The 16,556-nt window shown below is 44.2% G+C and overlaps 1 protein-coding gene across 1 annotated transcript in view; it reads right to left on the bottom strand.

Annotated features, from left to right (window-relative positions):
* Positions 1 to 16,556, bottom strand: part of IQGAP1 (IQ motif containing GTPase activating protein 1) — a 146,794-nt gene that overhangs the window by 67,116 nt on the left and 63,122 nt on the right. The window contains exons 4-9 of the mRNA XM_040414082.1: positions 15,824 to 15,901; positions 15,467 to 15,543; positions 13,184 to 13,251; positions 9,754 to 9,867; positions 4,248 to 4,426; positions 3,229 to 3,319 (exon numbers count right to left, since the gene is read on the bottom strand). Of these exons, the coding sequence (XP_040270016.1) occupies positions 3,229 to 3,319; positions 4,248 to 4,426; positions 9,754 to 9,867; positions 13,184 to 13,251; positions 15,467 to 15,543; positions 15,824 to 15,901 (607 nt within the window). The remainder of the gene's footprint in view (positions 1 to 3,228; positions 3,320 to 4,247; positions 4,427 to 9,753; positions 9,868 to 13,183; positions 13,252 to 15,466; positions 15,544 to 15,823; positions 15,902 to 16,556) is intronic.

The raw sequence follows: 16,556 nt of genomic DNA on the forward strand, positions 1-16,556 counted from the left end.
GTGCGTGAAAATCGCACCGCATCCGCACTTGCTTGCGGATGCTTGCGATTTTCACGCAGCCTCATTCACTTCTATGGGGCCTGCGTTGCGTGGAAATCGCACAATATAGAGCTTGCTTCAATTTACACGCAACGCAGAAGTGATCATCTGCACAGCCTCATAGAAATGAATGGGTCCGGATTCAGTGCGGGTGCAATGCGTTGACCTCACGCATTGCACCCGCGCGGAATACTCGCCCGTGTGAAAGGGGCCCTATTGAAGAAAAATCACAGAAATAAGGCTTAGGTAGGTTTAGCGTAGGACCCGCCTGACCGGAGACCACCTTGGCGCTTGGTAGGTGGGAACAGATGTGTTTTGATCAAAATATATTGGCTAAGTGTCTCAGATTGTATCATATCAGAGTGAGGACTTTGTCCATATATAATGCTTGCATCTACTTTATTAAGTGCATTATTAACTTATTTCTATGATTTTCTTCAATAATATGGCCAGGGACATCCGCACAGTTTTTTCTGTGATTTTTTTTGTTTATGTAGTATATGCTTGAGGGAGTGGCACCTTCAAGTGTGAATGCGCTCCTATTTTATCTTAGGAGTAGCATTCCTTTGCACTTTTGCCCTTCCTATCTCATAGACCGCCTTGATTAGGTGGTACATATAGGTGTGCTGGCTCCTCCTCCCATTGGTTGCTTGATGCACATGGAGGTGACTAGGAGCAGCACACCATATGTGCGGGGTCTGCACTCCTGAAAATAGAAGCCCAATGGCTTAGGTAGGTTTAGCGTAGGACCCGCCTGACCCGAGACCACCTTGGCGCTTGGTAGGCGGGCACAGATGTGTTTTGATCAAAGTGTGAAAGTAGCCTTAGTCCTGGGCATTTATTTCTTGAGGAAAATGATCCAAATCACATGTCTGTTAGTGGTCAAAGTATGTGAACCTTTGCTTTCAGTATCTGGTGTTCAGTAATAACTGCAACCAAACGTTTCTGGTAATTGTTCATTAGTCCTGCACATCGGCTTGGAGGAATTTTAGCCCATTCTTCTGTACAAAACCGCTTCAATTCTATCATGTTGGTGGGTTTCCTCCCATGAACTGCTCACTTCCAAAACATTTCTATTGTGTTAAGGTCAGGACTTTGACTTGGCCTTTGCAGAATTTTAAGATTCTTCTTTAACGATTTTTTGGTAGAACGACTTGTGTGCTTAGGGTCGTTGTCTTGCTGCATGAACCACGTTCTCTTGAGATTTAGCTCTCAGACAGATGTCCTGACATTTTCCTTTACAGTTTTCTGGTATAATTCAGAATTCATTGCTCCATCAATGAAGACAAGCCATCTTGGCACAGATGCTGCAAAACAGGCTCAAATCATGATGCTACCACCACCGTGTTTCATAGATGGGTTGAGAAAACTTTTTTTTTTTTTTTTTTCCTTTCTCAAAACAGAACACTTCTCATTTAAACCATAAAAGGTATTTTTTTGTCTCATCTATTCGCAAAACACTGCTCCAATAGTCTTCTGGTTTGTCCAGGAGATATTTTGCAAACTGAAGATGGGCAGCAATGTTTTTTTTGGGGGGAGAACAGCTGCTTTCTTCTTGCAGTCCTGCCATGCACACCACTGTTTAGTGTCTTCCTGATGGTGGACTCATGAACATTAACATTAGTTAATGTGAGAAAGACTTTAGTTACCTTTCCCAGCCTGATGCGCATCAACAAATCTTCTTCTGAGGTCCTCGGAAATTTTCTTTGTTCGTGTTCTGATACACTTCCACAAACATCTCTTGTGAAGATCAGACTTTGATAGATTCACACTCGCACGTGATTTTCATCCCATTGATTGAAAGCACCTGATTCTAAGGCTGAGTTCACACGAGCGTGTCCGGATAAGGTCCGGATGCATTGCGGCAAACCCGCGCGAGTAGGTACCCAATTGCAGTCAGTTTTGACTGCGATTGCGTTCCGTTGTTCAGTTTTTATCGCGCGGGTGCAATGCGTTTTGCACGCGCATGATAAAAAACTGACTGTGGTACCCAGACCCGAACTTCTTCACAGAAGTTCAGGTTTGGGTTCGGTGTTGTGTAGATATTATTTTGCCTTATAACATGGTTATAAGGGAAAATAATAGCAATCTTTAATACAGAATGCTTAGTAGGTGGTCAATTGAGGGTTAAAAAATAAAAAAATAATTAACTCACCTTCTCCTCTTGATCGCGTAGCTGCCGGTCTCTTCTTACTTCTTTAATCATGAGCTGTGGTGACATCAGATCACATGGTCCATCACCGTGGTGATGGACCATGCGATTGGACCATGTGATCTGACGTCATCACAGGTCCTTTAGCCGGCAGCTCATGATTAAAGAAGTAAGAAGAGACCGGCAGCTACGCGATCAAGAGGAGAAGGGGAGTTAATTATTTTTTAACCCTCAATTGACCACCTACTAAGCATAGAATGCTATTATTTTCCCTTATAACCATGTTATAAGGGAAAATAATACAGTGAATAGACTGTCATCTTAGCAACCATGCATGAAAAATTGCACCGCATCTGCACTTGTTTGCGGATGCTTGCGATTTTCACTCAGCCCTATTCACTTCTATGGGGCCTGCGTTGCGTGATAAACGCACAATATAGAGCATGCTGCGATTTTCACGCAACGCATAAGTGATGCGTGAAAATCACCGCTCATGTGCACAGCCCCATAGAAATGAATGGGTCCAGATTCAGTGCGGGTGCAATGCGTTCACCTCCCGCATTGCACCCGCACGGAAATCTCGCCCGTGTGAACTCAGCCCAAGTTTACCTTCAAATGATTTGCTAATCCTAAAGCTTCACATACTTTTGCCACTCACAGAAATGTGATATTATATCACAAGTCTAATTTTTTGACCAATTTGTTATTTGTATCTACTTTTGGAACTTGTATGAAACGCATTCCATCTTATAGTATAATTTCCACCCGATGTCTGGCAGCCGCTCATATGCCCTAGCTATATTGAAATATTGTACTTCTTATTGTGGAATTTAGGTCCGTAACTGTCTGACAACGAATTAAGCAGTAGTTATTGTTAAACACTGATAGCAGCCTGTTACAGAGTTACATTGTATATTCTCGGCTGGAGATGTAGCCAGCAATACACTAGACAGACATGTACAGCACGTGTGCCCTGGCTGGATAACATTCGTAACTAAAGCAAATAAATAAGTACAGCAAATAACTCTGATACTTACAATTCACTTTGTTGAGATTGCCTTGTATTTCAGCTTGAGTTAGCAGTTCCTCGTACACATCTCGTTCGGCCCCCTCATTCTCAGAATTTATCTAAAAAAAAAAAACAAAAAAAAAAAAAACACAAACACAGAACTGTAATTAATACAACTGGTCTTTTAGTGCCTTACCGTCCAACTTTTTTTTTTTACTCCCCGCTTTCTAAAAGCTATAACTATTATTTTTTCCCCATTTTTGTGGAACAGCCTGTACTTCCTAATGGCACCATGCAGTATTCCATATGACGTATTGGGAAGCTCAAAAAAAATATTATTGGGGTGGAAGTGGGAAACAATGCAATTGTGCCATGGTTTTATGATTTTAGTTTTTACAGCATTTTTTCACTAGGCGGAAAAAATAGGGAGTTACCTTTATTCTGTGGGTCAGAACTATTACAGCCGTAATAATTTTATATACTTTGTTATGTTTTAATAATTTTATTAAAAAAAATAAACTTTGGAAAAAACGTTTTCTTTGAATCGCCATACCTGGACACCCATAACCTTTTATATTTAGGTCTACAGAGCTTTGCAAGGGCTCATTTCTTGCGGGTTCAACTGTAGTTTCTATTGATAAGATTTGGGGCTATGTACAACTGATCACTTTATATTATTCTGGAACCTGATCCTTATCTTGGCCAAACACATGTGATCGCTCACAGATGAAAGCTCACTCGGCCAACAGCCATTTCTCCCAATGACAGTTCTTGTTGATATCAACAGGAAGTTGAGAATAGGCAAGGACCTCTGGCAGCACCTCATTTTCCTCTGGAAATCAAAGATGGCTAATTCTCCTTTCCCCAAAATTAAAATATTGGGGGAATAGTTAGATCCCTATAAACATTAGGCTGCCAGCTGATCTCCTCAGCCATTTTGACCCAGTGTGCAGACAGAGAGAATACTGAGACTTTGATGTGCTTCAGATCCTTCTTGACAGATTAGAAGTTTATAGGTTGGCAGTATTCATATAAATAATCACTCACCCGTTTCTTGGCATTCTCCATTTTATGTTGCTTTGCTTGATAAAGGGTGTTTTGATAAACAGTAGAAAGGGGCTCATTAAGATTAACTAACATGGCGTTAGGATTCTTCAGAGCGGTGAAGGTTTCTGCAGGAACTCCCCGGTCTATTGCTTCATTGATGGCAATTACAGCTGCATGCACTGCAAAATACCAGAGAGATTATACAAAACTTCAATATCTGTTCCTCAAAATTGATTTGCTCCAGCCAAGCAATACAAGTCTTAGCCAGTCAGGCAACAAGATGAGTAAGTGGTACACAGTAAATGGGCAAATATCCCGCTGTACATTCCCCACATATCAGGTGTACAGGTATGAGAGATGAATCAATATTGTTTTCAAAAAGATAGTACAGAGTCCCAGAAATACTGTTTTCCCAAATTGGACTGTCTACAACTTTCACAGCCAGCCTCATACTAAATGTTGTCTAGAGGATAAAGGCTTCACTGCGTCATCGGACGCTAGGGCCGTCATTGGGGCACAGGACGCTAGGGCCGTCATTGGGGCACAGGACGCTAGGGCCGTCATTGGGGCACAGGACGCTAGGGCCGTCATTGGGGCACAGGACGCTAGGGCCGTCATTGGGGCACAGGACGCTAGGGCCGTCATTGGGGCACAGGACGCTAGGGCCGTCATTGGGGCACAGGACGCTAGGGCCGTCATTGGGGCACAGGACGCTAGGGCCGTCATTGGGGCACAGGACGCTAGGGCCGTCATTGGGGCACAGGACGCTAGGGCCGTCATTGGGGCACAGGACGCTAGGGCCGTCATTGGGGCACAGGACGCTAGGGCCGTCATTGGGGCACAGGACGCTAGGGCCGTCATTGGGGCACAGGACGCTAGGGCCGTCATTGGGGCACAGGACGCTAGGGCCGTCATTGGGGCACAGGACGCTAGGGCAGTCATTGGGGCACAGGACGCTAGGGCCGTCATTGGGGCACAGGACGCTAGGGCCGTCATTGGGGACCAGGACGCTAGCGCAGTCACCTGGTCATCTGAGGATAGCACGGTCATTGAGTCTTCTGAGGCTGGCACTGTCATTGGGTCTTCTGAGGCTTGAGGCTGGCACTGGGGCATCTGAGGCTAGCACTGTCATTTGGGCATCTCTATACAGCATAGTCAGTTCTCATTTAATCACATGCTCTGGTCATAATTGTATAAAAAAAAGTACCAATAAATAAGGTATCACACCTGTGCCACAGAATTTCAGTGGTATATCCAAAGAACTGTTTAGGGACTGCTGGTAGTAGATGACCACATGTTATTATTGCCACTACCGCGTTACTATATAACGTTAATAGTCAGCAGCTCGCCATCTCTTCCTTACAATAGACAGTGTGAAAGGTCAATACTGCAAACTACCCATCACTGTTATCAATGTTTTTCTTCCACCAGAATATGTAAAGAGGTATCTCCCAAATAAAAATAACCCTTTAGTTAGCGCCATCTCCTTTTTAAGAAGCCTTCGAACGGGACAAGGGAAAATAGCCAAGGCAAATCAACATCCATCCACAGACAACTGTTTCGGGGTGCTTGCCCCTCATCAACATGGAGTAAGATTCTGGCTGGCCTTGGATGGAGCTTAAGCAGTGTACTGGCTCTCCTTAAAGAGACCAGCTGTGTATGAAGACTTATTTGCAATGCTCCAAGGAGAAAATGTACAAAGTTACTTGGGAGAAATCTCTTTGCATACTGTTTTCCCCTGGAGCATTGCCAATAAGTCTCCATACCCAGGAGTATTTCCTGGAAGTCTCCGTACAGGACTGGTCTCTTTAAAGGACAGACAGTTACCTGCCTAAGCTGCTTCCACCAGAATGAATAGCTAAATGCAAATAAATGCCGAATGACTAACCTAATCAACATCCGGTATGATCCTAGAGAGGTCTGCAGTTCTAAGCTGTTGGTCTGTTGGAAGAAGCAGCTGGCCGATGGTGGGCTATGTGTTACATCACTGATGAGCTATGGTGTCCACTCTGGATTACCAGTCCATCCACTTTTTGGAAAAGACTGCCAGTGAATTACTGCTTCTTCAAACCGACTGATGGCTCAGTACTCAGAACCTCTCCGGGGATAAATTGGCTATTATCAGGCGGGTCACCCTGCATTTATTTGTATTTAGCCTTTGATTCAGATGGTCTCTAAGGGGAATTTTAGAAAGGCTGATGATCATTCAAATCTTCATTCACTCAATGGCGAAAAATTGGGTACATCTTTTATGCGGTATTAGAAAATTAGTTGTCTCATGTAGATTGGCATTAACGCTGGCAAATACAGTGCTGACAACTGCCCCATGTATGTAAACTTCATTACACGATGTGAATACATTAGTCGGGGCAGCTAGTGGCTCAGTGGTTAGCATTGTTGCTCTGGTAAAGTTTGCATGTTCTCCCCATATTTGTGTGGGTACTCCAGCTACCACCCACACTCCAAACACATACTGAAAGGATAATCTGGAATTTAGACTGTGAGCCCCAACAGGGGACAGAGGAATGATGGCAATCTCTGGTCAGCCCAATGGAATATGTAAGTGCCATAGGAATGATCCCATATGGCAGACCACTGACCACCCCTTCATTAAGACATTGGATGAGTAACATTTTGGAGAAGTAGGTTATTTTTACTATAAATAAATAAAAGAAAACATGGTAATAATTAGAAGAAGATGTGATGAAGTATAATACCATAGAGGACGTCTACAACAGAAAGTGTTCAATAGTGCATCTTACAAAGCACAATGACATACTGTCTGCTCTCCCGTAGCCTCCTGAAAACAATCCAATACGTTTTAACCAGGCCCTTAAAGGCCCATTGTGTTGGAAAGTTCAAGTCATTATAAAGTCACGTAATCACTTTTCGATTGCTAAATGAATTTAATGGGTAGAATTGGCAACCTGCCCAATGTGCCCAAAGAGTCATTTGTATAGATAATGACCTCCAGGAAATAGCTTCTAAGTAGATGAAAGCAAGAGGTCTGTGAACAGAGTCCCTCCAAAAAGAGATATGTTACACACATCAGCGCCCTCCGAGTAAAACAGCACAGCAGCTACTAGGTCTCACTGCAGGTGGTTGTCACAGATCTAATCCGCCTTAAAGTGACCCTCTAGAATACTCCCTTACTAAGGGTCCTATTAGAAGGGCATATATTCTATTCATACACGAGCATCAAGTGATTATTTAGAGAGTTGTTTGCTTAAGTGTGTCAGATATCGGATATCTTTCTTTTAACCGTTGCTTGTTGGGTAATCTGCACTTTATAATCATTTTGCCCTCATTCCAGAAGCAGACCTTCCGCCATAGCAGCCTGCTGTGGAGTGCATGATCTGCTCTGTTCATCAGGGACCGGGGCTAGGTGAGTATTACTTTTTTTATTTTATTAACGCTACAGAGGAAGCACTACTGTAAGTGGATTACCGTGTGGGGGAGAAACTATGGGGGCATGATTACTCTGTGGGAGCATGATTAAGGTGAAGGGAGCCTTAAGAGGGCATGACTATTGTGTGGGGGCACCAAGGGGGATGACTACTGTGTGGGCGCACTAAGGGGGGGGGGGGATACTACTTTGGGGGGGAATAAAAGGCCCAGGTGGCATACTGTAAAGTAAACTCTTGATTCCTTCTCCTGTCCATTGCAGGAGTAGCCATGGAGGGGAGAGTGCAGGGAAGTTACTTGGGAGGGGGTCCATCCTTTTCTAGTTAAACCATCACCTCATTCTGTAATAGAAATTAGCCCTTCGTGCGCTGACTTCCTGGTAATCATCTGACTGACATGTCTATATACAGCAGCCAATCTGAGCAGACAGAACTGCAGGGGAGGGGAGAGAGGAGCAGAGCAAACCAATGAGGACACAGAAGGCGTCTCAGACTCCTTGTAGGAAATACTGTACATCTAGTCTGTAGTCACAGATCACAGCTCTGCCCTAAGAAACAGAGATAAACAGCAGCCAAGGAGCAAGATCTGAAGAAAGTAAACCACAGGAAAGCATCCTCTGTATATAATGATTTACATAGCTCCTGGCTAGGCAGTCACTTTAATATACGCTAGTACTACACCAGGTCGTCAGTCATGGAAAATAAAGCTGCCCATACACATTATATGTGTGTCTATGGAATCTGCCAATTTAGGCTCTCTCCTTTCTCCCATTCACAACACATGCATACTCGGCATGCACTCACAATTTGAAATTCCAGCTTGTATCAGGCAATCAAGCGGTCTACATCTGCTCAAAATGACTTCCTTGTCTGATCCCCCCTCCCTCCCCTCAAAAAAAGCTAATTCTAAAATTACCCTCTACAACTGTTATCAGGATGTGCAATCTTTCCAGCTCTAATGGATGCTGCAATAGTGAACTTGGTTATATCCATTGGTGGACTAGTTGAACATTAGCCCCGATAGCCTAACCGACCATCAATGTTTGGGGGTTTAGAGGTTCACATTCAGTATCCCCACTGAAGAGCACAATGAAAGGGCCAAACTACCCCGAGGGAGGGACCCCTAGCCTTCCTAAGTGCACACTGGTGAAACGCACCTAACCCCTAAAGGGATTCTGTCACCAGGATTAACGATATGGCGATATTTATATGTGCCCATTAGTCTCCATGCAGTGTTTAAAATGATCCCACTGTTACTGCTCTGTGTGTGTTAGATTTTATTGATATGTAAATCACCTCTGTCAGGAGCCCAAGGGGTTGTCCCACGATATGTTGGAGCCCAGCACCGCCTACCACTTAATTTATTCACTCCACTATCCCTGACGTCAGTTCTTCTCAGTGCCGTAATCTTGCGCAGGCGCAGTGGACACTGTAGTCTGCGCCCGTGAGGACTACTGGCATCGGCTTCGATGAGTCAACTGCGCATGCGCCGGCTCCCTCTGCACGAGATTACGGCACTGAGAAGAACTGACGTCAGGGATAGTGGAGCGAATAAATTAAGTGGTAGGCGGTGCTGGGCTCCGAATCGATGGGCGCGGCTGGGGTCCAGGAGATCATGGGACAACCCCTTGGGCTCCTGACAGAGGTGATTTACATATGAATAAGATCGGGTTTTATAAGAATCTAACACACAGAGCATAAACCGTGGGATCATTTTAAACACTGCATGGAGACTAATGGGCACATATAAATATCACTATATCGTTCATCCTGGTGACAGAATCCCTTTAAGTACCAAGCCCCTTTTGGCCCTAAGGAAGACAGGAATTTTTTTATTTTTGTTTTAATCACAGCATTCATTCGGCCTTAACGTTTTTATTTTTATGTGTACACAGTTTTTATTTTTGTACCCCACGTGATCTCCATCAGGTACATGTATTTCGGAATGTGGTTGTGACGTTCTTCCTGTGAGAGATATATATATGTACATAATAACGCAAGAAGAGATTAAAAGACTTTTGTACGGGACAAGAACTATCACATTTTCGCATGCTAAGCAGAAGGCCATTACCCTAACAAATCCCTACATAACCTGTACTCACATGCAGCTTCATCTACGGAAAGCTCACTGGCCAAGATTCCTCCGATTTTACCGAATGCAGGCATCTGAATCCCGTACTTCTCCAGCTCACTCTTCATGATGTCAATCTCTTCCGCTGTGAACACAGGATAAAACATCATTCCAACGTATTAAAAAATGAACTTTTATTAATACTATAAAAAAAACATAAAATTAAGTATTACCAAGCAAATTCAATTCAGCATGAGCTTAAACAGACATTTCCTGTAATAATTAAATGGCCGACATGACATTAAAGCGCAAGACAATTGCAAACTACTGCAAAAGTTGCATTTTTTTTTTTAGAACAAATTAGGCAACTTTCACACCAGTGTTTTTGCTGGATCTGTCATAGATCACCCAAAACGCTTCCGTAACGATAATACAACAGTCTGCATCTGTTATGAATGGATCCGGTTGTATTATCTTTAAAATAGCAATGACGGATCCATCAAGAACACCACTGAAAGTCAATGGGGGACGGATCATTTTTCTGTTGTGTCAGAGAAAACAGATCCGTCCCCATTGACTTACATTGTGTGCCAGGACAGATCAGTTTTGCTCCGCACCACATCGCGGACAGAAAGACGCTGCTTGCAGTGTTATTCTGTCCGCGATGGGAACGCAACCAAACGGAACGGAATGCATTCTAGTGCGCTCCATTTCGTTCAGTTCAGTTTTGTCCCCATTGACAATGAATGGGGACAAAACGGAAGCGTTTTCCCCGCTATTGAGATCCTATGACAGATCTCAATAGCGGAAAGGGAAAGCACAGATGTGAAAGGGAACACTTAAACAACACAATGTAACTCCAAGTCAATCACACTTCTGTGAAATCAAACTGTCCACTTAGGAAGCAACACTGAGTGACAATCAATTTCACATGCTGTTGTGCAAATGGGATAGACAACAGGTGGAAATTATAGGCAATTAGCAAGACACCCCCAATAAAGGAGTGGTTCTGCAGGTGGTGACCACAGACCACTTCTCAGTTCCTATGCTTCCTGGCTGATGTTTTGGTCACTTTTGAATGCTGGCGGTGCTTTCACTCTAGTGGTAGCATGAGACGGAGTCTACAACCCAGACAAGTGGCTCAGGTAGTGCAGCTTATCCAGGATGGCACATCAATGCGAGCTGTGGCAAGAAGGTTTGCTGTGTCTGTCAGCGTAGTGTCCAGAGCATGGAGGCGCTACCAGGAGACAGGCCAGTACATCAGGAGCCGTGGAGGAGGCCGTAGGAGGGCAACAACCCAGCAGCAGGACCGCTACCTCCGCCTTTGTGCAAGGAGGAACAGGAGGAGCACTGCCAGAGCCCTGCAAAATGACCTCCAGCAGGCCACAAATGTGCATGTGTCTGCTCAAACGGTCAGAAACAGACTCCATGAGGGTGATATGAGGGCCCGACGTCCACAGGTGGGGGTTGTGCTTACAGCCCAACACCGTGCAGGACGTTTGGCATTTGCCAGAGAACACCAAGATTAGCAAATTCGCCACTGGCGCCCTGTGTTCTTCACAGATGAAAGCAGGTTCACTCTGAGCACATGTGACAGACGTGACAGAGTCTTGAGACGCCGTGGAGAACGTTCTGCTGCCTGCAACATCCTCCAGCATGACCGGTTTGGCATTGGGTCAGTAATGGTGTGGGGTGGCATTTCTTTGGAGGGCCGCAAAGCCCTCCATGTGCTCGTCAGAGGTAGCCTGACTGCCATTAGGTACCGAGATGAGATCCTCAGACCCCTTGTGAGACCATATGCTGGTGCGGTTGGCCCTGGGTTCCTCCTAATGCAAGACAATGCTAGACCTCATGTGGCTGGAGTGTGTCAGCAGTTCCTGCAAGACGAAGGCATTGATGCTATGGACTGGCCTGCCCGTTCCCCAGACCTGAATCCAATTGAACACATCTGGGACATCATGTCTCGCTCTATCCACCAACATCACGTTGCACCACAGACTGTCCAGGAGTTGGCAGATGCTTTAGTTCAGGTCTGGGAGGAGATCCCTCAGGAGACCGTCCGCCACCTCATCAGGAGCATGCACAGGCATTGTAGGGAGGTCATACAGGCACGTGGAGGCCACACACACTACTGAGCCTCATTTTGACTTGTTTTAAGGACATTACATCAAAGTTGGATCAGCCTGTAGTGTGTTTTTCCACTTTAATTTTGAGTGTGACTCCAAATCCAGACCTCCATGGGTTGAAAAATTTGATTTCCATTTTTTTATTTTTGTGTGATTTTGTTGTCAGCACATTCAACTATGTAAAGAACAAAGTATTGCAGAAGAATATTTAATTCAGATCTAGGATGTGTTATTTTTGTGTTCCCTTTATTTTTTGGAGCAGTGTATAAAGAACACACCTATTTCATTTAGTAAAGCATATGAACACACATTTACCACAGCTCAAACAACAATGGTCACACCATAGAGGAGTATGAGATTCACATATACAACCATATTTTTTCCCCACACAAATCAGATGCAATAAGCACACTTCTAGGGAAAACAAAGTGGGGAAAAAAAGACATGAAACATCTCTAAAATAAGAGCCAAATGTATATTGAAGGGAGTATTGTACTCATTATCTTCATGGATTTTGATATAGTATATTAAAAAGGTTTCTCTACATTTATCATGTAGAGAAAGTTTATACTTCCTCTACATGGTAAATGCCATTTGCTAAAGTGACAACCACGTCGGGATAAATATGATAATGCAATAGAAGCATGTATTAACACTGTTTAACAAAACAAATAAAACCTACTGGAAATAATATTATTATTCATGGTCATATATGTAGTGTTTTGTCCAATTGTGTGGTAAGGCTGAGTTCACATCAGCGTTCAGCCTTTCCGTTCTCCTGTTCCGTTATAGGAGCAGGAGAATGGAAAGGATGGATTCGGCACATGACTGAGCCGATCGGAGCCTACAGGCCCTATAGACTATAATGGGGTCTGTTAGGTTTCCGTTCAGAGGAAGATTTTTGAAGCGGAGACTAAAGTCCTGCGCGCACAACTTTTGTCTCCGCTCCAAAATCATCTTCTGAGTGGAAACCTAACGGACCCCGTTATAGTCTATGGGGTCCATAGGCTCCGTTAAGCTCAGTTATGGGCCGAATCCGTCCTTTCCATTCTCCTGCTCCTATAACGGAGCAGGAGAACGGAAAGGCTGAACGCTGATGTGAACTCAGCCTTACCAGGTAAAAGTGCTGGGAAAGTAGTCCACTGAACCTGCTGCAATGGATTACGGGCAGTCTCTCCCAATAACCTATACGGTAAAATGCCCCACGGGACACGCAACACAAGTAACACTATGTATACACAACACGTCCTTGTGCAAGGAGAGGTGACTTACACGTGACTAGCAGACAACATACAATTAATTTCTATAAAACATGAAAAAAGAATGAATACTGACCTGTAAATTCCACTTTCCCGTACAAGTCCTGGATCTGCGGGGCGAGGCCTAGTTTAAACAGGTACAGACTGAAAGAGAGCGGTGAATGAGACAATTGGTGTTTGTAGGAGAGATCATGCTATTGCACAGAGAGCGACCTCCAGTGACGGGTCCCTCACATGCTACATGGAAGGAAACGCATTGCTGGCTGCACACAACGAGCTGCTGAAAGATATCTGCAAGACAACTTGTACAGGCTCTCTCCAGATGAAGAACGCCTCACACAGAGTAGAAAAAAAAACCCACTAAATTAAATGGCAATTAAACTGCAACAATGATTCTGAAAGGCCCGCTAACGAGCTGTCATCTTCCAAACTAATGAGCACTAAGAGAGTGGTGCACAGCAGGGGTTATAGGGACACACAGGCTTAGAGAGGACCTGCCCCCCCTCTGTTTTAGTAACTGAGTGCATTCTTCATGTAATAACAATTCTGGAGCATCTTTTCTTATAAGTCTTATGTTGTGCCGTCCCTCTATTATTCCTATCAGAAGTTTGTGAAGAAATGGACAACTGAACGTTACCAGTTTGTCCCTGCACAGTTTGACATTGTCCAATCAGTGCTGCCCATGGCAGACATTGCAAGGGCACAACACCTAGACATAATGGAAATGGTAACGCCAAATTGTCAATTTATTCATATATTTATATTGGGAATAACAGAGGGACACCATGCCATAAGAAAAGATGGTCCAGAATTGTTATTTCAAGAGAATACAAGTGTTTACCAAAAATCCATCCACATATCAGGAGAGGGACATCATCGCCTATAGACTTGTATATCATGTTTGAGCTCCTGGAAGGTCACTTTAAAGTACTATGATCTAATTATATATGGAAAAAAAAAAATTCTAGGGTGAATAGTTGCCAAAATATTAAACTTTTTATATTTATGCAAATTATTGTATTTTGTTTCACCCTATAAGGCCTCATGTACACGACCGTTGTCGTTGCAATTTGCGGAAAGGTGCGGACAGCCATTAATAAAACTGCCTAATCTTGTCCGCAAAACGGACAACAATAGGACAGGTTATATTTTTTTGCGCACCACGGAACGGAGCAACGGATGCGGAAAGCACACAGAGTGCTGTCCACATCTTTTGGGGCCCCATTGAAGTGAATAGGTCCACATCCAAGCCGCAAATACTGTCTGATGAAAAAATATTTATTTTATTATTTTTCTCCTCTATAAAACTAGGTGCGTCTTATGGGGAGGTGAATCTTATAGGGTGTAAATATGGTACTTAATTCAAGCACTAAAGGGCCGGCTGTAGTGCTAGAGGACCGCTACCGCTAGTGCCCTGTGTACCCCTCTTCCACTTTGATTGACAGGGCTAGGCGAGATGACTTTTGGTGCCTGCCCTGTGGATCACTTAGTCATTGGTGGTCCAGTGTTATTATGGTGTAAAAACAATCATATTTCTAGAGAAGGTTTTTAGCAAACACCACAGAGGTGGGCAGATTTCAGACCACCAGACTTCTTCATTCCAAGCAAAAAGACCCATTTACATGGGTAGATTATCAGGACAATCATCGGGAACGAACAGTCGTGCAAATGCTTTTCATTACCGATTACTGCCCCGTGTCCATGCGCTGCAGACCCCCCTGACAAATTACCAAAATGCCGACAAATCCGATTGTTTATGCGGCACATTTGTCAGCTGTTACCTTCTGTGTCATGCCTCCATATATCTATTCCTATCTAGCCTCTTAATGCCTGACACTAGTAAGAAATACAGGCTATTTCCACAAGGAGGCCACTTAGTAAGAGCAGTGTCAACCCTCGTCACCCACTGTTCACATGACCATGGTTCAAGTTACATCTAGACATTCAATTAGGTCTAGAAATACGAATGCCGGAGATATAATCTGAGCTGCCACTCCTATTGATCACCCTGCAAGACAAACAAGTCTGAGCAGGCGCTGCAGGGAAGACACACATCACCAGCAGCTAAAATCCAGTTCTTGATTTATCTTTGAGGAAATCAGAAGGGTTTCTTCACCCAGCAGCATAACTCAGGCATAAAGATCACAGCAGGATCCTTTACCGGTCAGTATGGACGATATCCGCCCATCTAATAGCTCCATTTACTATACTGTCTCTCCATACACCCCAGCCCCGTACTGACAGTGTCAAGAGACCTTTCTAAAGGAAACGGGGGTCTGGTTATACCGATACACGTGCCAAAAATCAACTCGTATGCACAGAAATGTCATATAGGTAGACCCGGAAAAACATACAGTACCTTAAAGCGTGGATGCAATATATACAGCGAGGCATATTCTTCCTATCATAGATGTCTGTAGTCTCGGGGTAAAAAATCTGTAATAACAGTGTGGAGGAGAGCATTAAAAAAAAGACACGGAAAAGAAACTTAGGACATATTCTGCAGAAGGTCCGGCAAAGATTTTCGCAGCGGATTTGCCACAGGCTTTACCCTCTGCGCTGCAAAATTTTGCAGAAATTTTTACGCACCACTTGGATTAGATTTAAATTTCATCCACTTTGTTGCAGATTTTCTGCCCGCCATGCAGCGGTGGTAAATGTGCACAGCATATCTGCCCCTTAGGATACCTTCACGGGGTAGAATGTAGAAGCCTACCTTTGGAAGGCCAATTTCTGTCATCGCATTAAGCCACTGAATCACATTGTCCGTGTGTCTGAAGTGAAGACCGGTGGCCTAAAAGAGAAGGAGAAGACGACAGATATAGGACTGTGCTGAGTACTACTGATCGGCAGCAAGGGACAAACAACCAAGTTCCTTAATCTCGTGTCATAAAGGGGGTCCATGAGCCAGCAGCAGCTCTCACATAGGAGGGTCCGATCTGCCCAGGTGTGGCACGGATGGTCCTATGTAATACTTGTATTTCCCCTGTAGCAGCTGCTTGTGATATAAGGTTTCATTTTCCATACGCTACATATGTCCCAGCCTTTATCCAGCCCTCACCGAAATACATGGGGGGCAGCAATCCCAGGAGAGATTATACATCAGTATGTCAATCACTGTGGACCCAGCGAGGTTATAGCACTGCACTCCTTCACAGTAAGACATGGCCACCTGCAGTCAAGCTCCATTCAAGTAGAGTGGGCTAATTGAGATTCCTTCCATACTTTTTCTTAAAAAGCAAATTAGACCTTTGGTGCATAGAAGGCGTAGCCATTGCACAAGTTGTACCCAAGCTCCAGGCCTTTCTGTTGTCAGCCCCTCCCTGGCTGCTTTGATTGACAGCGCTAGGCAGTGGCAAAGCACGGAGGGAGGATAAAGCCAAAAAGGAGTGGAGCTTGAGTGCTACCAGAGCAATGGTGACCACCTCATTGCCCCAAAGGCATAACTC

This window comes from Bufo bufo, chromosome 1 (genome assembly GCF_905171765.1).
Source record: "Bufo bufo chromosome 1, aBufBuf1.1, whole genome shotgun sequence".
NCBI classification, from domain to species: domain Eukaryota; kingdom Metazoa; phylum Chordata; class Amphibia; order Anura; family Bufonidae; genus Bufo; species Bufo bufo.